The 21279-nt window shown below is 37.0% G+C and overlaps 1 protein-coding gene across 22 annotated transcripts in view; it reads right to left on the reverse strand.

Annotated features, from left to right (window-relative positions):
• ANK3 (ankyrin 3) overlaps positions 1-21279 on the reverse strand; it is a 563084-nt gene that overhangs the window by 167904 nt on the left and 373901 nt on the right. For all 22 annotated transcript variants that reach the window (XM_039871876.1, XM_039871871.1, XM_039871870.1 and 19 more), the window contains 3 exons: positions 19627-19725; positions 14675-14860; positions 12721-12819 (listed from right to left, as the gene is read on the reverse strand). In XM_039871876.1, coding sequence (XP_039727810.1) covers positions 12721-12819; positions 14675-14860; positions 19627-19725 — 384 coding nt within the window. The remainder of the gene's footprint in view (positions 1-12720; positions 12820-14674; positions 14861-19626; positions 19726-21279) is intronic.

The following is a 21279-nucleotide window of genomic DNA, read 5'->3' on the forward strand; positions in this document are numbered from 1 at the left end:
GAGACTCCTGTTTGATCACTGTGAATGAATCCACCTTTCTCCCTAAACACCACCCCCACACCCCCAGCTCTGTCTCCATGCATTTTCTAAGTAGGGCACTCAAAAAACTGTCTTTCATTAGCTCAGATTGTGAGACTCAGACACGTGATCTCCACACTGGGCTAAAGAGGGCTCAGCAATAGATACTGAGTACGCTCATGTTTAATGCTTCTTTGTGCTAAACAAACAAACAAACACACAAACAAAAAAACAACTTTCACCTTCTGGCCACTGTGAATAATGCTGCTATGAATGTGGGTATACAAATATCTCTTCAAGATCCTGCTTTCAGTTCTTTTATAGACGTGCCTCACAAGTGGAGTGGCTGGATCATATGGTAACTCTACAGTTAACCTGTGAGTAACCTCCATACTCTTTTCCATAGTGGTTGTACTATTTTATATTCCCGCAAACAGAGCACATGGGTTCTAGTTTCCTCAAATCCTCACCAACACTTGCTTTTTTCTATTTTCATATTTTGATAGCGGCCATCCTAATGGGTGTTTAATATATGCTTTTAAAATATTTTTTCCACTATAATTCCAAGGTTTCCATAATTCCATAAACAATGAGATATTTTGGGGCACTAAAGACTGAAACAGTAAATACCTTTTTATCTTGTAAGAATTTTTTTAGGAAAAAAATGTTCTGCTAAAAAAAAACCCCAATACCTACTAATTTAGACCAAGAAATTCTTTGTTTTACATGAGAATAAATGAAATTACAATGAAAAAAAAAAAACCCTACCAACTATTAGGCTCTTATTTTGTGCAAGCCCTAAGAGACATGCATCATCTCATTTAATCTCCACAACCACCCATGAATTAGATGCTATTAACTCAAATTTACAGGTAAGCAAAGTAAAGCTGGAGGAGCCACAGGTCATGTGGCTAGAAAATGCCTGAGCTGGGATTTGAACCTAAGTTGTCTGATTCCAAAGCCGTGCTGGCTCTTTCACAGAGGGTCATATAGGAGAACTATATCCCGAATGTGAGTGAATCTCCTCTTAATTTGGGCAAACATTAGCTCTAGCTCTGAATTCAAGTAGCATAATATCTTCGCTAAAAATGCTGTGGACAAATATCTAACCAAAAGGAAACAGCGTGTCTCAAAGTTAATAAAAATATTCAATATCTAAAAGAGCGGCTCATTCAACTCTGTCATTTTATTTATTTATGTTTAATTAATTAATTTATTATTTTAATTGAAGAAATGATTTAAATTTTGCCCCTATCTACCTCTCCCCACCCCCCACCCCTTTGGTAACCACTAGTCCATTGTCCATGTCCATGAGTCTGTTTTCAATTCTATCATTTTAAATAAGAACTCAAGGCTTTCATTTTTCTTTACAGGTGTCACTATTGGTGATGATTCAAAAGTAGCCTGTTATCTGGGTTACAGTAAAGCAAGACCCTCCTAGCTAGAAATATCTATGAGAAGAGACATGTAATAATTGAACTGAAAGGGGTATTAAAAGTTTAATTATAAAATAATTAGTTGCTTCCAAATGTTGAGGAAAGTTGTTTTAAATGTTTATTTAAAATGATATAACCTAATATCTGATTTTCTGTAATGTTTCTAATGAATACTCTAAGTTAAAAAAAAAAGGCCACCCCTTTTTCTAATACTCTACCATCAAAATTTCTTAAAAACAAAAAACTTACAGGGCTTTACAATTACACCTTTTCCACAAACCTATATCATTTCTGATAAATCTGGAACTAAATTAAAATCTGTGTTGAATATTTTTCTTTCCCCTTCAGAACGTAAATCCGGGAGTCTTATGAGATGTCAGTTAACTTGAAAATGTTAGCTTCTTAGGTATCACACCCTCACTTGGTCTTTGCATAAACTGAACCCTTGCTGAAGTTTCAAAAGTGTCAAGAAATGAAAACAATGCCTTTGAAGTTTCTAAAGAAAGATGGTTTAGGAAAAAACAGTCTGGTGCCATTGTCCTTATCTGTGTGCAGTGCACCTGCCCTAAGGAGACGCAACTGCTCTTTCAGGATCCATGAGGACCACGGCTACCCAGAGGCTATTACCCCATCCTCATATCCCATCCAGGCACTGCTGCTGCTGCCTGATGGTCATGCACTGAAGCAGAACCAAACGAGTTTGAAAGTCTGGATTAAAATCCCTGTTCTTCCATTTTACTCCCAGTAGGACCTGGGATCTGTTTCCTCATCTATAAAAACGTCTATTCTTGTGAGTCTCAAATGATGCACTGTACATAAAAGTATTTTGTAAGCTGTAAATATGATGTAAATTCGAGTTATATTTACTAAGCGGTTATAAACACAAAGATAACTGTTACAAGCAAATGAATTATTGAGATTTCTATGGCTCAACTTTGGACAATTTATATAGAGAAAGATTTTCATAGCATGGCCTCAGTCAACGTTTTCTAATCATGCCTGATCAGAAGCAGCACCTAAGAAACTTGTTAAAAACACAGATAGCAAGGCCTTGCCCCAGATGTACTGATTCCAGATCTAGGGGAATAGAGGCTGCTGGCCCACTGGAGAAAACTGGCTGCGAGGCTCTGACTTGGAGGCTATAGAAAAACGGCTTTTAACTGAGAGAAACTTGCTCCTTTTAGAGAGGAGCCTACTTTGTGTTTCTTACTAGAAAATATATATTCTGCCTTTCTGTCGTAAGGCCGTTAAGTTTCTAATTATCAAGAGTTCATATCAAAACATGATCATCAGGGATTCAAAGATGCAGACCTGATAGAATAGTGGAAATGTGAAGGCACTATATTTTAGAATGAATTTGATGATTTGTCAGTTTTTAGGTTTGCTAATCTTTTAATTAAAATGTTCTTATATGTGTAATGGGCTTTCTTAGTAAGAAAAAACCCCTTTAAAATATTTTTTTAAATGTTCTTAATTTATTTTGCAGTTCTGGCGCAGGCAGAGAATGAATCGCCAGCTGGTGCAAGAGAGGCTGCTGTCAGCTCTGCTTTTCTTGTGATGATCCTGGATTTGGTCCAAAGCTTAGTATACATCGCCTCCAAAGTCGGAATAGTATGAACCACACAGTCGAGTGTAGTTTATCTTACTTTACTGTTTTTTATTGTCTTATTTTACTTTACTTACTTTACTATTTCTTGGCTCAAGCTCTACCACCTTAAAGCCGTGTGGCTTTGCACAAGTTATTTAACTTCTGGCTCACTAGTGTAAAACAGAAATCATACCCAAACTTCACTGGACTACTGTGAAGAATAAATGAAATAATATATAGGAACTTATTAGAGTACCTAGGACCTAGTAATAAATGAAAAGTATTACATATATTGGTTTAAATTTCGTGTTTTTTCTACCTTAAAGTTCAAGGTCTCAGTAGTAAGAGCTAAAAGGAACCTCAGGGTCTTCTAACCCAATCACTCTTCGAGCTGTGTCACTTGGGGAAGCTGGATGCCTCTGAGGACACAACCCAGACTGAGCAGGAACTTCCAAGCCCTTGTTAACCACCCTGGGACATCCCACCTTTCTGTGTCTTGGCTGTGAAGAGATGTTCAATCCAGTGTGTCTCGGTGAGGGTCTCAGCGGCACTTTGGTTGTGAAGTTGTTATTCAGCCATTCTGGCCTTCCCGTATTACATGCCAGCCACGGTGACAACCAAAAACGCCTCTATAAATTTCCAAATCTTCTAAAGAGAGTGGTGCTCCCCCTTCTCCTGCTGAGAATCAGTGGCCCTAGTAGGTCTTCAGAGAAGTCATCTCTGAGGAGAGGAGCATCATGTCAGGAGTCAGACATGTTTCTCCCTGCAATGACTCCCTTCTACCTGCAGGATCAAGGCCAGTGCCCTCAGCTCAGCCTGGGATTCAGAGAGTCCCTTTCCCCGGGTTGGACTCTATGCATCTCCAGTCTTATTTCACTTGTGTAAGTGGGCTTCACTCTTCATTCTTGGAGTTGATTCTAATCCCTGTATTTCCATCACAGCTCAGTTTTCCAATTTGTTCTTTTGGCTACGCTGGTCCATGCTGATGATCTCTTACCTGAACTTGTTTCCTTTGAACTTCCTGCTTTGATTAGGGAGAGAGCCAGTAAATGATCATGTGTTCCCTGTTCACTCATTTGCAACCTTTTGGTACTGCCAAGACCTAGCCTCTTCCTTCACCTAGGTGCCCACCTTTCCTTCCTTTATATACTCAAACCACCAGAAGAACAAGAATTTCTCATGGGAGAACCTGCGGTGCTCAGGAGGGGACCAGGTGCATCTGAACAGATCCAAATGCACTGAGGACAGTGTTCTGGAATGTTCAGCAGAGGGGCCCAGTGGCCCTTTGCCGTTATCTGAACTCATTGGAGGAAATAAAAATTCTACAGCTAATGAATAATTCTCTTATGAGGTGCATATAAATAAAGCAAGCTCCTACCTTAATAGAACTTCACAGAATTTCAAAATAGGATTTATTCAGGTCATTTAAAAATGTTCTCAGAGCAAGAATTCTAGAGCGGCACTGCAGAAGGCAGAGCACATATCGAAAAAGTGATGTCACCTGCTTGACATGTCATGCTTTACACGTGAATGTGTCTTACAACGATGGGTCCCCTCCTGGATGAAAGCAATAATAAAACTTCTATGAACATGGCTATGACCCTTGCCTAAGTGTCATGGGTCGAGCACTGTGCTAAGCAATTTGTATGGATTATTTTGTTCAGCCGTCACAATGATTATGCAATAGGTATTATTATTGGACCCACTTTATGAATGATAAAGCTAAAGCATAAATAACTTGCCAAAGAGCACACAAAGTAAGCTGCAGGGCCAGTGTGGGCCCCCTGCAGTTTGCCTGTGACACTGTTTGCTCTGATACTGTACTAATAACTATTCTCTACCGCGAAAGGGAAGGGAAGCCAAAGGCCACCTCCATCACTGTCAGACAAGGCGGTCTGGCTGAGAAGAGCTTGTGGTGACTGAAATCTCTCTCGCCTTGCTGTTAAGAAAGCAGCAGGCCATGCGAGGAAGGGATTTGTCCTGGGCCACATCGGTGACTGATGATATGGCCAGGAAGACAGCCGCGGGTCCAGCATGTGTATCTTCCCGCTCTTCTCCTCACTCCACGTTGCTACAAATTCACCTCTTCAGGCAAGGGCCACCACAGATCCCATAACGCACAGTAAGATGTCAGTAAGTTCAAAGGTACTTACGGATTTAAAATAAAAACATTCCTTTAAAAATTATGTAAGAGATTCTCCTTTGATGTGGCATTCAGGGAATGAAATGCAAAAGGGAGGAATGAGACTGCACGGTCTGCTTACAGCAAGTTCTGTGTAAAAGGTATATCCCTCACCACTCTGCCGTCTGCTTACTAATTGGTTTTGTTCCTCCTGAGATGTTAATATCACTATGGCAACAGGAATATGGTTCATGCAGTAGCCATATAGCTTCTTTCTCATAACTCACATTCCTTTGCCAATGCTCTCAAATTTCCATTTTCATTTTGAAGGATTATATAACCCATTTTTAAAAAAATGTCTGCCATTAATGTTGTTAAGCTTATACCATAAGATAAACCTATATTTGAAAAGTTGTGTCAATAAAAATGAATATTTATGTGTGTATTTCATCTTTGTAATGACAGATAATCTAAATGTTAAGAAATATAATAGGACTATCATGGGTGGTTTTTATTTTTTTGTTTTACTGTATTTAATTAAAAAATGAATTGTATGATGGGAAGAAATGTATTTAAAAATATATTTGCAATGGTACCACCACACGAACCAAAACAGAATCTCCAGAATCCTTACACCTTTGCTGCCTAACAGCCCTTTATCCGCCTCTCATGTAATGGTACCTTGGACATAATAATGAAGCCACTGGAATGTTATAAAACCACTGTTATAAAACCATTGCAAATGTCAGCCACACTCTCATTGAAGCGATGCTCATATCGCTTCCCCATGTTTGAGTAACTGATGTTTGAGTTTTGTACGTATTATCTCAACAATCTCAGAGCTGAAGTGGAGGTATAATGAAGTATACCTTGCCCATGTTTGAGTAACTGATGTCCTTTCTAGTACCCTCTGGTGGTGGCCTTGATGAGGTCTTGATAGCCCACAGCCCGAGGCCCTGCCTAAAAGACTCTTAAGTGAATAAAGCTTGGCAGCAGCCCTTGCTCACCAGTGTTTGTTCTAGTTTTGTCTTCTAGGGTCATGTGCATTGCTGAAAAGTAAGTCTCCTCAGTGCTTAAATAAACTTGCGACTTGGTGTCTGATGCTCAGTACTTGGGCTTGGTACACTGGCCTAAAATTCTACTATTAGAATCCTATGAATATCCTATCTCCCTTATTGCAGCTGACATCAGTTTGGGAAGAATTTCCCCGACGCCGAGTGAGGTTCTGTCTGACATTCTAATACACTAGGAGAGGACCGGGGCTTGAGGAAAGCAGGTTTAAAAAGGTGCTGGGTCCCAGGAGTAGTGCAAAAGGAGGAAAGAAAGTCATTTCTTCATTCATTCTTGAATTCAAAAAATATATATCGGGTCCTTTCCAGTGCTAGCTGCTGGCTGTACCATAAGGTTTCCAAAGTGTGTAACAATACACAGGTCTGTCCTTGAGGAATTCAAAGTCTTGCAGATGAGGTGAAGAACAAGACGTGGAAGGTATACTTCATTATACCTCCACTTCAGCTCTGAGATTGTTGAGATAATACATACAAAATGCTTAAGAAAGAAGCTGGAACTTAATAAGTATTCAAATTAGAACTACTGTATATCATTATTACTATAATTTTCACCTACAGAAGAAAGGAAGAAATCAAACATCACTAACAAGCAGGTTCCTTGATGTGTTCACATTTGGAGCTCTCTGGCTGAACAGAGTGCAGTGGAACATCTGGTGGCTCCATTGGAATGTCCAAGGTACCATTTCATGAAAGGCACATACAAATCCCTGCCTTCTTATAGTACAGCAAGGAATGGTTCTTTGGAAAGGAAATGCCTGCCTCTCTAAGTGGCAAGAAATACATTCTCTGTTGCTGAGTCCTTCACTGGAAAATTGAGATTAAGTTAATTTTAAAGCCATTATCACAGAGGCAGGCACATGGTAAGCACTGGGGAAGAGCGTATTTACCAGGTGAGAAGCTGGAGATAGGGGGTGAACAAGCCACTCAGCCTTCAAGGGGCTTAGATAACAAATAGAATATGCAAGACAAAAAATACCACGAAAATAAAATAATATTCAATGACTACTGTGAGAGAGGAAGTACAGGGTGCGACGAACACACATAGTGTGGTGATGCGGTAGAGACCTATTGTAGGGGTTCAGAGAAAGCATCTCTGAGGAATAGGATACAAGCACCCTTTACACAGATTAAAAAACTGAGGTTCACATAAATTAAGTAACCGTGTAGCATAATCTCTGGCAACTAGAGACTGCTCTTAAAATCTGTCTCAATTTTTGATATTTCTGAACTCTCCATAGCATGAATTATAGAGAAATGACTATTTTAAAGTCTCCAGTAATTATTTTTCTTTATTCCTGTTTAGAAGAAAATTTTGGTTTTATGGTTTTTGGTGGTGACGGTAGTGGTGGTTTAGGGTTATTTAACAGGAAAGACAAAAATCTTTTTGAGCCAAAAGGGGCAAGTCTACTAGGAGTCAAACTGCTCTGCTGAACAATTCACAGGATCATTTTCTTAGTGGAGGAGTTACATTTACAGATAATTGAGACACTGAGGGGAAGGAGGGCCTCAGACTGATGATGTTTCAGCTTTGGTTAGAAGAACCTTCTGTGATGATGGAAATGTCACGTACACTGTGTGAATACAGTAGCCACTACGTGTGACAACTGAGCACCTGAAATGTGGTTCTTCAGAATGAGGAACAGAATTTTAAATTAAATTAAATTTAAATTAAAGTTAGTACCCACTCTATTAAGATAGCCCAGGTACAGAAGAAACAGAGTTTCTCCTCTCACCAGGCCCAGAGACTAGGTTAAGGGTTTGGACGCTGGCTAGGAGAGACGTAGCAAAAGGGGTTCCCACTGGTGGAGAGTGAGACAGACTCTGCAACACAGTGGCCTTTGGGGGCTCGGGAAGGTGGTCCCCAGAGGTATCCTGAGTAAGGGATCACAGCCTATGGACTTTGGGTTCAGGGCTGTCCGGAACCAGTCCTTCAGCTTTGCCTCTCTGCTTCGAACGCACTTTGTCAATCCTGACGTTAGAAAAGTCCCGTATGGCAATGAGAGCCTAGACTTAGTCGTGCTTTGGAGGATTAAGGGAGGGACCGTGTTGACTTTGGACACCAAATAAATTAGTAGAGTAAGGACAGCAGGTCACTCAAGTCTGAACCTCCAGGTCTAGCCCATAATAGAAGCTCGTTAATATTTGCTGGGTTGAATTTAGGAAGGAAAACTCCAAATATTGTCTATGCATGGACATAGTTTTGTTCATGCATGTGCCGAACCATGCTGGCCTCTTATTAAGTCTGACAGTTTTGTTTTTCCACAGTTTCAGTAGTTCAATTATCTAAAAACACTGCTCTCACTTTAACCAAAAATTAATACACTGTATATTTTAGTAAACATTTGTATGACAATTCAATTCTGAATGTGATCCAGTACCTGCCAAAATTTTGTTCAAAACATCTGATACTTGAGAAAGACAGTCGAATGGACATGTTAACTAGTCGCTGATCATGCCAAGTTCTATCACACACAATTAGAAGATCATAAAGCTAAATACCTGGGCTATAGTTTCTCAGTCTCCCCGGGCAAGGTACTTCACAGGTGGAGATTTAGAATTAACAGGCAGTATGGGACAGTAGGAACTGAGCCTTTTTAAAAAGTGTAACTAAAGATACCACCGACTATGCAATTCACTGTTCTTAACAGAAGGATTCACATGATAAAAGTCATATTTTAGTTATTTCACACACACAGTTATCTACAGGTAACTATAACGTTTCTTGTCAAAAAATAAAAACTGTATAACTATGATTCCTTTCCCACTACATATATCAAAGTCCCTAAGATCTAAATTTATTCTCTAGTTGTAGTCACTGGTTCATTCCAGCTGCTGGTAATATTTACTTTTTCTGTTTCATTCTTACATGTCTTATTTTGTATATTTGTATATTGTGATCTGTGAACTACCAGAAATCCTTTTGAAAAAAAATGAGGTATAGCACTCAAACAAATAAATCCCTAATCCTTTTAGAGATCAAAACCAAAAAGTACGAAATAACGACACCAATAGAAGGATATATTATTCAATTATCTTCCCCAAATGGCAAGTAGGATAATAATTTATAAGAGAAAGGTCAATGACAAGAGTGAAGATTAAATTAGGTGGTCCATTATACTTGATGAAAAAACTCTTAGCCAGCAAAGTATCAATCCATCTTCTTCAATCAATAAAAAGGACTTTGCAGGCATCCACATAATATAATTTGGCCTTTAGTTACTCCCGTGCATAAATGCTCCTTACTGGAATGATAATCAGTAGCTGCTCTGGTGTGCCTTTGGTTACATTCCCTTCCCCAAGAGAGCTAGAATGATTTGCTAAGAGAGCAAGTGTCACACGTAAATTCAGACAGTGTCAACGCCATCTCAGCAGACTCAATTCAAAGAATGAAGAATGTTGATGCTGCACTGCAGCATTCAGCAGCTTCCCTTAACTCCCTGTGGCGAACCCATGAGGCTGAACAGGTCTTCACGGATAATCCAGAAGGAAATATTTAAGATGTCAGACAGGATATCTTATATAGGCATAGCAAAATTACAATTCAAAAATTGAAAATCAAAACTGACATCATAATAAAATCGAAGGAAAGGTGTTAATAAAACCAGTAAATATGCTACAATTTGGTTACCATAGTTGCTATGCAGCAGTATACTTTCGCCACTGGCTAGGATCTACTTTATTGCTGCATAAATTAGCTAGCCCTACAAAGAAGCATAGAAAACAATCCATTCTACTATATACTCCCTTTAGTCACGCTGTGTTTGCTTCTGCCCCACGTCTGCTTTGGAAATGCATATCTACTGCATACAGGAAATGATTTCAGAAGGGGTGTCACTGCTCCTATCCCCCAGCTCCTTTTGCTAGCAGGTAGTCATTTTCTAGGTCATGCCCTCTGTCCAGAAAGAAGACTACAAGACTGCATCTGCCCTTCTTCACTGATCTGTCACAGACAGGAAACAGAAATCACAGCCTCCTAGACAAAGGTTGCTGCTGTTGTTTTTTAGTTTACCTCTAACCATCTAATCAATATATCTATGTAAACCCGGTTCCTGAGGCATATAATTTATAAATGTGATTTGCAGCTAGATCTTAGCAAATGTAGCTTAATGATCCTTTTATTGTTCTGATCAGGTAAAATCTGATCCCATCTGTGTTCAGGGCATCTTACTTTCTTCAGGGCTGTGACCTGGAAAGACCCCACTAAAGTTGGGGAAAGAGCAGCCTCTGTAGTACGAAAGAATAGTTGCTGGATTATGATGTAACAGAATTACTAGAGATTTGGAACCTAAAATGGGTGTCTTCAGGGAACTAGCAGTGGCCTCAGTTTAAGCTTTTTATAAAGACCAGTTCCTCTCAGACACCCTAAAGCAAGTCATCAATCACCAATTGCAGAGGGAAGCATAGGTTGTCAGGCGTAAGCACCAGTGCAGGCCTCCTGTAAGGTATAATTAAATTTCACCACAGCCTTCAGCTCAAAATGCTATTAGGCCTCATTAATTAGGAATGACTGGAGAAAACGTTTTCCTAAATCAGTGACAAGTCTGAATTTTAACATTTTTAAACAAAAGCACGATGTGATTTTTTTAAATCACACATCGTTAATTCAGGCAAGGTTAATGACATGGGTCTGAGGTCTCCATTGATCTTTAATCAATAAATTAGCATCATTTATAATTACTACATCATTGTTTTAATGCAAATGGATGTTTTGGAATTCCTTGGAGCCTGAAAATACTATAATGTGCTTTCTTAAATTGCTTAAATATTGCCCCAGTCTTCTTATTTTCAGCAGCATCGAGAAATTTCTGAACAGTGGCACAAAGACAAACTTCAAACTTATCCTGACAGGAATTTTCCAAATGTCCTAATTAGAAGATGTGACTTAATGAGGTTTTCTGTGGATTATAGAAATAAAAGCAGAACACATCTTAAAGATAAGAACTTCAGTTTAAACATTGACGTGCCCTGTTTATACTTGACTTAAAGAGGCGCTTAACTTTGTCCTTCAAAATGTCAAACTCGGCCTTGGGTCTGCCTTGTCACTGAATCCTAAAGATGCAGTTAATGTAAAAAGAACAGAGCTCTAGAGCGACAAGAGCTGACTGGCACTCTTGAGTCATTTTAACCATAAAGGCTTTTAGCAAGCTAAGGACAATAGGGTAGGAAATAGCTTTTATATTGGGACAAGCTGAGCTTTTATTAATTTTTATAGAACTAATGAATTATAAGAAGGAAAAGAAAAATGAACTCCTAAGGTTACCTAAGGGAGACAGAATACTGTAGTGGTTTAAGAGCTTTGGGGCTGAAATCTGGCCTTTTCTAATTTGCTAGCTCTGTGATCCTGGACCAGCTACTTCTTAGCTCTAAGCCTTGGTTTCCTCTTCTGTAAAACAGGGATAAATAACACTTTTCTTGACATAAGGATAAATGAGATAAAAAAAAAAAAAAGCTTAGCGTGGCATCTGCCACCCAACAACTCCTTCAAAGATAGTATTATTTTTACTGCAGCGGCTACTGTTAGTATTAGTAGTATTAGTGTTAGTATTGTGCTCTGCCCCATGTGATCTAGTCCCATTTCTCCTCTAACAAGTGAGGGTTTAGCACAAATAATACTTTGAATGGTTTGTTAGAAAATCATAGTGCTGCTGTCGATGATGATATGTCAGATACTGCCAAATACTTTATGTAAACTCTCTTTTTATTCTCACTATGACCTAATGAGGGAGTAATGTTATTTTATATTATTAATAATATTAATATTTTATATTATTAATTTCACAATTCACATTATTTGATCTTACAAATGAAGAAACTGGTGGCCACAGAGATAAAAGTTAAAGCCAAAATTTGAACTCAGGGAATCTGAATCCTGAGTCCACATTTTTAGCCATTACTCCAATCTGCTTTCTACTTTATTTCTATAACTGAGGACGATGTTTCTGATGATTAAGCCTGTCACTAGACTGGTTTTTACATCCAGAGCAGTATTATTTTGTTCAGATGTCCAGGATGCTGTCCGATGATACACATGACACTGTAATTCCTTTCTCCATGAATATGAGCTTACTCAGGTTACCAAATCTTCTTACACATTACGCAAGTTTATAGGGGACAGAAGTTAAAAATGGTCTCTATTATTTGGGTTCTAAAGTTTGGGCCTCATCCAGATATTTCAGGACATTCCCTTCTGTAAGGATCTAGAGCTCTGCTGGTTGCCATCTGATCAATTTCTAACAGTCTGAGAATTTTCAGCTTGGGGAACAGTCTACAGTTTGCAGGCATGATTACTTGAATCAATCTTCTATATGTTCATTTATATACTTATCACCCCCCTCACCCCTGGTCTTGGTTTACTTTTCTTGCTAGGGAACAGGCACACCTGTGTAAAAGCAAAAGCCTCTGTTTCAACCTCCTCTGCATTTTGGAAAGGAAAGTTAAGTATCGTTGCAAATGCTTTAAGGACGCGTCACATTGCAGTGCTCTTACCCTTGCAGTGAAGTCCACGGCAGCCGCTCGGTTTAATAGCAATGTGGCTACATTGATGTTTCCATAGTGAGCAGCTATGTGGAGCGGAGTGAAGCCACTCTGTAAAGAAAACACAGCAGATGTTCAATTGATTCCCAATGGCCCCTTGTCTGACACGTTAATACCGTAACCCTGCCCAAGTAAAAATGAGGAAGCAAAATATGCTGAGGTCCACATTCCATTCTGTACTAGGTTTCTTTCGATGAGTGCCAATTGCTCATGGGGTTTCAAATAAATGCCAAACTCATAGGCAGAGGAATAGCCAGGAAGGAACCAAAGGTGGAGACTAAGCAATTTTAGTAATCCAGTAGCGGAATACACAGAAGCCAATGTTTCAAAAAGTTAAAAGAGGGATGACAAGAAAAATCCTTATAGCTCATAAAAAGTTTGATTAGTACAAACTGTTTTATTTTCGATGACAGAATTGTCCATTGATACTCTGTCAAAATTCGGTTAGATTTATACATTCAATACAGGGTCAAATTAACCAACAGTAAGTGCCAATTTTAATGATAAAATCAATTTTTGGGAAGAGGTGCTACTACAATTGGTCTTGTACAATGGGTGATTGCATTCTGTAAGGAATTCACAAGTTGGTCTCTTTATTAGCAAATGCCTATTCAATAACACAGTTTCCTGGAATATTCATACCAAGGTCATTTTACTTCCTTAAAAAATGCTAAAACATGCAGCAATTCACTTAGTCCCCAAAGATTGAAACCTTATAGGAACTAGATGCATTTCTAAATTGTTAGCAAGCTGGTTAGCCATGCTAGCTATCTTACTGACTCTTGTGGGTCATTTTGGTACCATTCTGAGTAACTTTCATTTTGCTGACACCTCTCAGGGTAAGTGTCATGCAGAACTCTAAAGAACCAGTCCTATATGAGTAGAATGACAGGGTTGTCTGCAGCTTTAGGTATAGCTGATAAGCATCTAAAGTGTCGAAACTATTCATCCTACACACCTCTATTGCAATATCCTTAAGTTTCAAGGACTCCTCATTCTTCCTGTCAAACACTGGGTTCAGCTGCAGAAAGCCCTGGTAATCAAACTACTATCTTCTCTGGCACATGCTACTTTGGGGGTGGCGGTATAAAGCAGGTATCTAGCCTACAGAAGGCAATGCAAAGAAGAAGGGAAAGAAATGAGGCAACAGCACTAAGGAATGGGAAAATGATGATGCAGATATAGATCATATGTACATGTATATATATATATATACCTCTGTTGTTCTATTCACCACCATCTAGGTTAACACATTTGGAAGCAAAGAGGAGGAAAAAATGAACGGTTAGTTCACTCTCGGTGATATGGATTGCAGGAAGCTCATGACAGCTAGTAATGAGGATGGAGGCACAATAGGCACAGAAAGAAAGCTAGACTGAATGAAGGGCTATGTAACGGCCTACTTCAAATGCCACATTTCCTTCACAGAGACTCTCAAGTAATACATGTCAAGACAATGGGAATTTTTGGCTGAGACTCTGGCTGCTGGCATGCTCTCCGCAGCGGATCAATACACAGTGCATTGCCTGTCAACTTAGATATAAACCAAAGGTTTATTTGTGCACACTGCCATTAGCATTTTGTAATTTTGCACCCTGATATTTGAGCTGAAGTGGTACATACATAACAGATATATTAAAATGAAGGAAACTATCAGGTTCCTAGAAATCAATTTTTGAGGTGGTCTCCCTGTTAGCATGCATCGTGCAGCACTCACAGTTGCCTCCCAGCTTTCTATGCTAAGGAGGATATGCCTTCAGTTGGCTGACTTGGATGTGTATATTCATTTCTTCCAGTGCAGCTGAGTGACTGGCATAAGCCTGCCAAGAGGGAGACCAGGCCTTCAGGAAGCTGGGGTGCCTAACGCCGGAGAGCTGCAGGATGGGCTCGTTCCCCCATGCCTCACCTTTGATTCCACGTCTGCATTGCTGTCATTCTGCAGCAGCAGGGCAGCGGCTTTCGTGTCATCTTTTCGGGCAGCGATGTGAAGAGCTGGAAGACGCACTTTTCCTTTAGTGTCGTTTTCTAGCAAGAGTGAAACTACTTGATCATGACCTTGCTGCAAAGCTACTGCCAGTGGTGTGAAGCCGTCCTGCAAAGAAGTGGATGGGTCAGGATTAATCCCAGTGGGTATTTTTTCAAATTAACAAATGAAAAGGTGACCAAGGGTCGATTTTTGTTTAGGGTTATTAAAGCTAATTTATGAAAGTAACCATATATGTAAAAAAGACATTTTAAAAAAATATATGTATCTAATATACATAAAACGCCATTTTAAATATTGATATATATGCAGAAAATAATAAATTTGCAATAACTTTATGGAGTTTTCTTTCTGTTAAAAAGCAATATGCATTAATTGGATAAATTTTGAAAATATTCAAAAGTACTACATAGAGAATAAAAAGATGCCATAATTTCAATATTCATAGTATAAACTTGGTGGAAACAATAACATTTCAGGTGAAATCCAGGCACATTTTTCAAAGGAGCTCATTTAAATAAGCTGTAAAAATTTCCGTTGATATAATTGCGGAACATGCCTGTCTGGTTCATCATTGTAGCTTGTTCACTAGCAGATACCTGGTGCTCAAGCAGTACGTGTGAATTAATGAAACACAGTTACTGCTGTTTTAAGAAAAGTCTATATGAAAGACTCTTGGCTTCTCTGACCAAAAAAAGGAAGGAGAGACACAAGGAATATGCAAAATATGACTCGAATAAATTCAGACGCGCACATATTTGTACATTTTGAGTCTTCCCATTGTATTGCCATGGGACTTGACAAAGAGGAGACAGTTATAGTTAATTTTCAGATGATCTAGTGTAGTTGATTGTAGAATAAATAGCACAGAGGAAAATCCTAAGACTGGCTCACAATTTTAATTCTGAAATGCTTTCATTATCATCCACTTAAAAATACTTAAAAATTATTTTTACTAGGGAATTGGCAAGTAAGTTACTTCTTACTTTTTTGAGTCATGATATTTTATTTCTGGAATCCTGTGGTACAAATCAAGGGTTACTCCAAGAGAAGAGTGTTTGTAAGGAGAAAGGGAAAACCTAGTTAACTTGCATAATAGTGTTTTGGTCTTCCTAAAAGACCACGCCCATCATTTTCCTTGCTGGAAAATAGATAAGGGCTCATCAGCACATTTATATTCAGTGATGTACAAGATATTGGTCCAAGCACCTATGGGACAATATTGTGTAGGCTCTTGTAAATCCTTTCCTCTAGCCTCCTTGCTAACTGTGGACATGCAGACTATTCCTACCTTGGCATTTATATTCATATTGTTTTTCCCACCCTGGAATGTCCTCCTCCTCGCTCTGCATATACAAATTCTATCTACTCTCCATGCTTTAAGATCCAGCTGAAGCTCCATTTGCTCCTCTCAACTCTCCCAAGAAGACCCAAAAGAGGAAAACTGAGCACTGATGTACCCAGAAGGATGCTCCCAGCAGCCATAAGGTAACAGAGAAAGGCTGCAACCAAGATGGCATCAAAATGCTCACAGGTTTACAAGGGCATAAAGTTTGGAACGTAATTTAATGTTATGAGAAAAGTAATCTACATAACTGTGTAAACACATGATATCATGTCCATAAAGATTACTATGTGTGTATTTTGTACATGTACAAAAATCTGGATGAATAAACAAAATGTTATCTCCAGGGAATTAACAATGGCATTTTCTTCTTTTCGCTTTATATTGTACTTTCTCACTAATGTACTATATTACTTTTGTAATAAAAAGAAAAATACATATTCTTAAAGGATAGAGTGGTAAAAAGAAAATTGTGTATGAGTTAACACTGCATCTCACTTTTAAAATCTGAGCAAAATCTATGGGGTAAAAATGAGAGACCACTTCCCTTCTAAATCAAAACGAAATGGCTACATTTCCACTGAAATGAATTTTTAAATCCACAGGGCCCATACATAAAGAAAATTACTTTGCACCAGAAAATAAACTGCACTGAAATGATTAGTACTGCCAATAAGAATGTGCTTCCTACATAAGCCAATTAAAGATAGACACAAAGATATCAGCTCTAAGGTGTTAACAGCTAAAATTAGCAGCTATAGATTTTGTTTCCAAACCAAGTTTAAATAGTGTGGTTTGCTCTATGCAGTTATTCTTAAGAGAAAAATGTAAGCCAAAAAGAAATGTGATAGAAGTTCCAAGAGACTCTTCACTGCCTTGTGGAGTATCTGGCACGTAATAGGTGCTTAATAATTACTAGTGGAATAACTGAACAAATTAATTTGTTCAGTTATTCCACTAGTAATTATTAATTTAATTTACCGCATGCTTCAGAATCTTAATTAGCAAAAGAAGGAAGATATATACAGAAAAATACGATATGCTGTACACAGTAATATAGAAATGGTTTAAAAACCACAATTATGTCAAAGACTTGATCCATATATGCAAGTTGCATATAAAAATATGTACTAAAGAAACTTGGCAACATCACACTATTTAATGAATTAAAAATCCTGTTAAAAATTTGCTATCTAAACAATCTTTTAATTGCCTCCTACTGTGTGTTCTGTAAATAAAGACTTCTGTTTAAGTGACACCAATATCATTGTTAGTAAGAGAACATTATACTTAGAACATTGTGCAAATAAAATGTCTTATTTCTTGCTGTTCTCTTAATTCTCTAACATCAATAATCCAAAAGAAGAGATTAAAATTCGGTCAAAATTTCAAACATTTCTAGATAATCAAATAGCTGTTGTTTATATAGCGAGGCACCAGCAACCCTCAGGAAGACACGAATGTGACTTGTTCTTAAAACATTTGTTTATCGTATGTTTTTCTTGGAGCTGCTGAAAAGATAACAAAGTTAAATTAGTATAAAGGAGTAAAAATATATTTTAAATATATCCTTTGTCAAAAGATGGAATTAGTGGTTTGGTTTGAGGACCTTACAAACTATTTTTCTTTAAGTTAGTTGTAGTGCCTCTTTTTGGACCTTAAAATCTTTAAAAAATACCAGAGAACTAAGTGAGCTATTGATAATTAGTTTAGAAGGTAATTCAGATCCATTAGTAGAAAGTTGGGTTTACGTTTGCTTCCAAAGGAGAAATACTTAGTGATCTGTGTATCAGTCTAAAAAAGACTACTACCTGTCCTTCGCAGATGATGAAAGTACTACTGAATCACTCCCATTAGGATATTTATATTATTTAGTATTCTCTTCCAAAAATGGGAATGGATTTTCTCTTTCAACAATGTCCCCTCCCGTCCCCATTCTCCCTGCATGTCATGATAAAACCTGCACGTAGTACCTGAGGCACTGCACTCAGGCTAGCTACTCCCCAGGTGTGAAGAGAGGCTCTACATCTACCAAATGTTTTTTATTTTGTTATCAACCAGTAGTTACTGCTTAACTAGCTTTAAGAATATTATAAAAATAATCCATTCTCATGATAAAAATCTCCAAAGTTACTGAAGGGTGTAGAGTGAAAAGTAAGGCTCCCTCTTAATTTCTTAGAATAAACCACTGATAACACTACACTAAGGACATTTTCCTCCATTGGTACATATAATCTTGGCTTGTTTTTAATAATGCCGAATAGCATTTTGTTGTATAACAATATTAATTAATAGATTTCCTAACTAGAGCATATTTAGGTTCTTTGCAGTTTAAAAAATATTATTAGTTATGTTTAACTTCTGCATTTTTCTCTAATATATCTGTAACATAAATTCTTAGAAGTGGAATTGCTAAGTTAAAAGGTATATAAGCATAAAATTTTAATAGTTACTGCTAACTGTTCTCCAAAGGGTTGCAACCAATTATCGCCTTCACCAAGTCTGTAGGGAAGTTCCAATTCCTTCTACCCCTCACATTTTTTTTTTTCTCTCATCTCATGGGCATAAGACTCATTCTTTATCTAATTAATAAATTGATATTTTTTGACTATGAGTGTGGATAAGATATTTTCATACATTTATGGTCATTTTATTTCTCTTTCGTATGAACTGCCTCTTCATTTACTTAGTGGTTTCTCCAGTAGGCATGATCCCAAAATCCGAGTGAGGTTATATGTGATTTCTCTATTTCCATCTTTCCTGCATCATTCAGGAAACATATCTGAATGCAAGTACGAAGAGTGATATTAAGACAAGGATAACCCTGCATTATCTGTTCTAATTCATTATTTTGTTAAAAATAGAGAATACTCAAATGTTGGTGCTTTATTATTAGCATAGATTCCTAGTGAATCACTTCATAAGGGATCATAATTTTCCATCCAGATTAGTTTAAAAAATAAACTGTATGACCTAAGACAGTATCAATGACTTAAACAATTTTATTTTAAAATTACTCTTCTATTCAAGACTGCAAAGGTTTTTTCAAATATCATTTCTAATACTTAAAAATGTATACTAGTTTTGTTTATATGTATGAATTAAATTTAGTTAGTTAACTTTAGAAATCTATAAGTTCAATTATAATTATCCTAAGTTAAGTTTGGAAAAAAACAGATTTAAAACTTATGTTTTTATCACAAAATTATTTCAAAACAGTGGTTGCCTTTGAAGCAAAATTATAAGAAACAGAAAAGTGTTCTCAAGCAAATATGCAAATATTAAGTTAAAAGCTCAATTATAGGGTAGAGGTAGGCATTTAAGAGTAGAATGGGTTTCTATGCAATAAAAAATTCTTGAAAATTAAATACAGACTTTTTAATGTCTTTCATAAAAATGTACACACACACACATTAATATACTACTGAAATTAAAGTATCAGTGAGATAAATTCTCAATGTCACAACTCCAGTTTTACATGCCCTATAAACACGTAAACTCACCCATAGAAGGAACCAAAGTGTCTTACCTCTGTGGCTAAGCTCTGGCTTGCACCATTGTCAAGAAGAAACTTGACAACTTCCAGGTGGTTTTCCTGGGCTGCCATATACAATGGTGTGAAACCATTCTGAAAAATAAATAAAATATTTGTGGGTTTCTACAGCCAATCTGTTTTTCCACTGTACTCTTATTATATGTCTCAGGAAATACTCTTATATAATAATTTTAATAATACTTTAATATAGATATTCATATTTATTAAAAACCTGTGTTATAGCTGAAGTAGAATTTATAATATAATTTATAATTATACTTCATAATTCATATTTTGAAAGTAGTTCATAGTTAATAGTCTAAGTATAATTCATATAAATATATCCACTTTAGATAAGTAAGTACATTCATTTAATTACCACCTAACTGAGTGCCTACCATGAATAAAGGATTTTACTAGATGCCATGTGGTTATGATGAAATACACATTTGGTCATTGTAGCTCCCAAGCATTATCTATTTTAAATAAAAGATATAATACTTGTGCAGAAAGTTAAGCACTGAAATAGTTACTAGTTTTAAAGGAATTTATATTAATTTCAAATAGCTCCAAACTTACTATGGAATAACTTAGAGTAAAAGAAAAACAACAATTTGCAAAACGGTATATTTCAATTTCAAAGTAGAATTCAGTAAGTAGTTCTTTTTGTAGGTTCCTTCCTTGCATTTTTTGCAAAGACAGTACTTTTATGTTCAGAACATATATACACATATACATACATATATACATATACATTCATATATACATATGCATGCATACTTACACACTCTGTGTATTCTTGTCTGAAATGTCCCCACCTATCAAAGAGCTTGGATTTAAGCAAATGAACGTGTACATCTTAACCTTCTTAATAAAAATATGTTGCATATGTGTTTGTTCTTTAGAACAATGTGTTTCATATCTACGAAATAGTTATATTTTAAAATTTTACTGCAAGACATGTAAATCAAAACTTATTTTTTAAACTATAATATATTATCTAAATAAATTTTCCAGAATGCAGTTCTATTTAACTAAATGTTCTTGACATTTTATTGTATACATCATGCAATTTCAAAGAATAAAAGTAAACATTTTAAATAAGATGTCACAAATATTACTCAAATTTTTGTGATTCAAAAGGTTTAGGTTCATCATTATAAATATCAATTACAATATGATTACCTTACTTATTAATAATTCAACCTCTGGTGACCTTGCTTTTTTGGCTTAAAGCTGAAAATTAGGAAATAATTTAAAAAGATCCTCAAGAAGATAAAAGTGGGTGGCCACATAATAAATTACTATGGCACATGTACTTTAATTATTAGAGAGTTCCACTATTCTACTTACTCTATTTTACACATAATCATAACAAGCTAGGTTATCTGGTTGCCAAGCTCAAGATTAGAGACACAAAATTAAAGGCAGTAGAATATGATGCAGCACGTTCAAGCTTCCTTTAAAATTATCTGCCTAGTAACATCACTGAAGTTCATGTTACTCTTTTCTATCTTGAAAGGTTTACCAACATTAGGCATGAAACATGGAATAACCGCAACACAATGTGTATGTATGTATGTATGTGTGTGTGTGTGTGTGCGCACGCACATGCGTGCACATGACTATGTTTCATCTTTGTCACTC

The sequence above is a fragment of the Pteropus medius genome, unplaced genomic scaffold (genome assembly GCF_902729225.1).
Source record: "Pteropus medius unplaced genomic scaffold, Ma_sr-lr_union100, whole genome shotgun sequence".
Taxonomy (NCBI): domain Eukaryota; kingdom Metazoa; phylum Chordata; class Mammalia; order Chiroptera; family Pteropodidae; genus Pteropus; species Pteropus medius.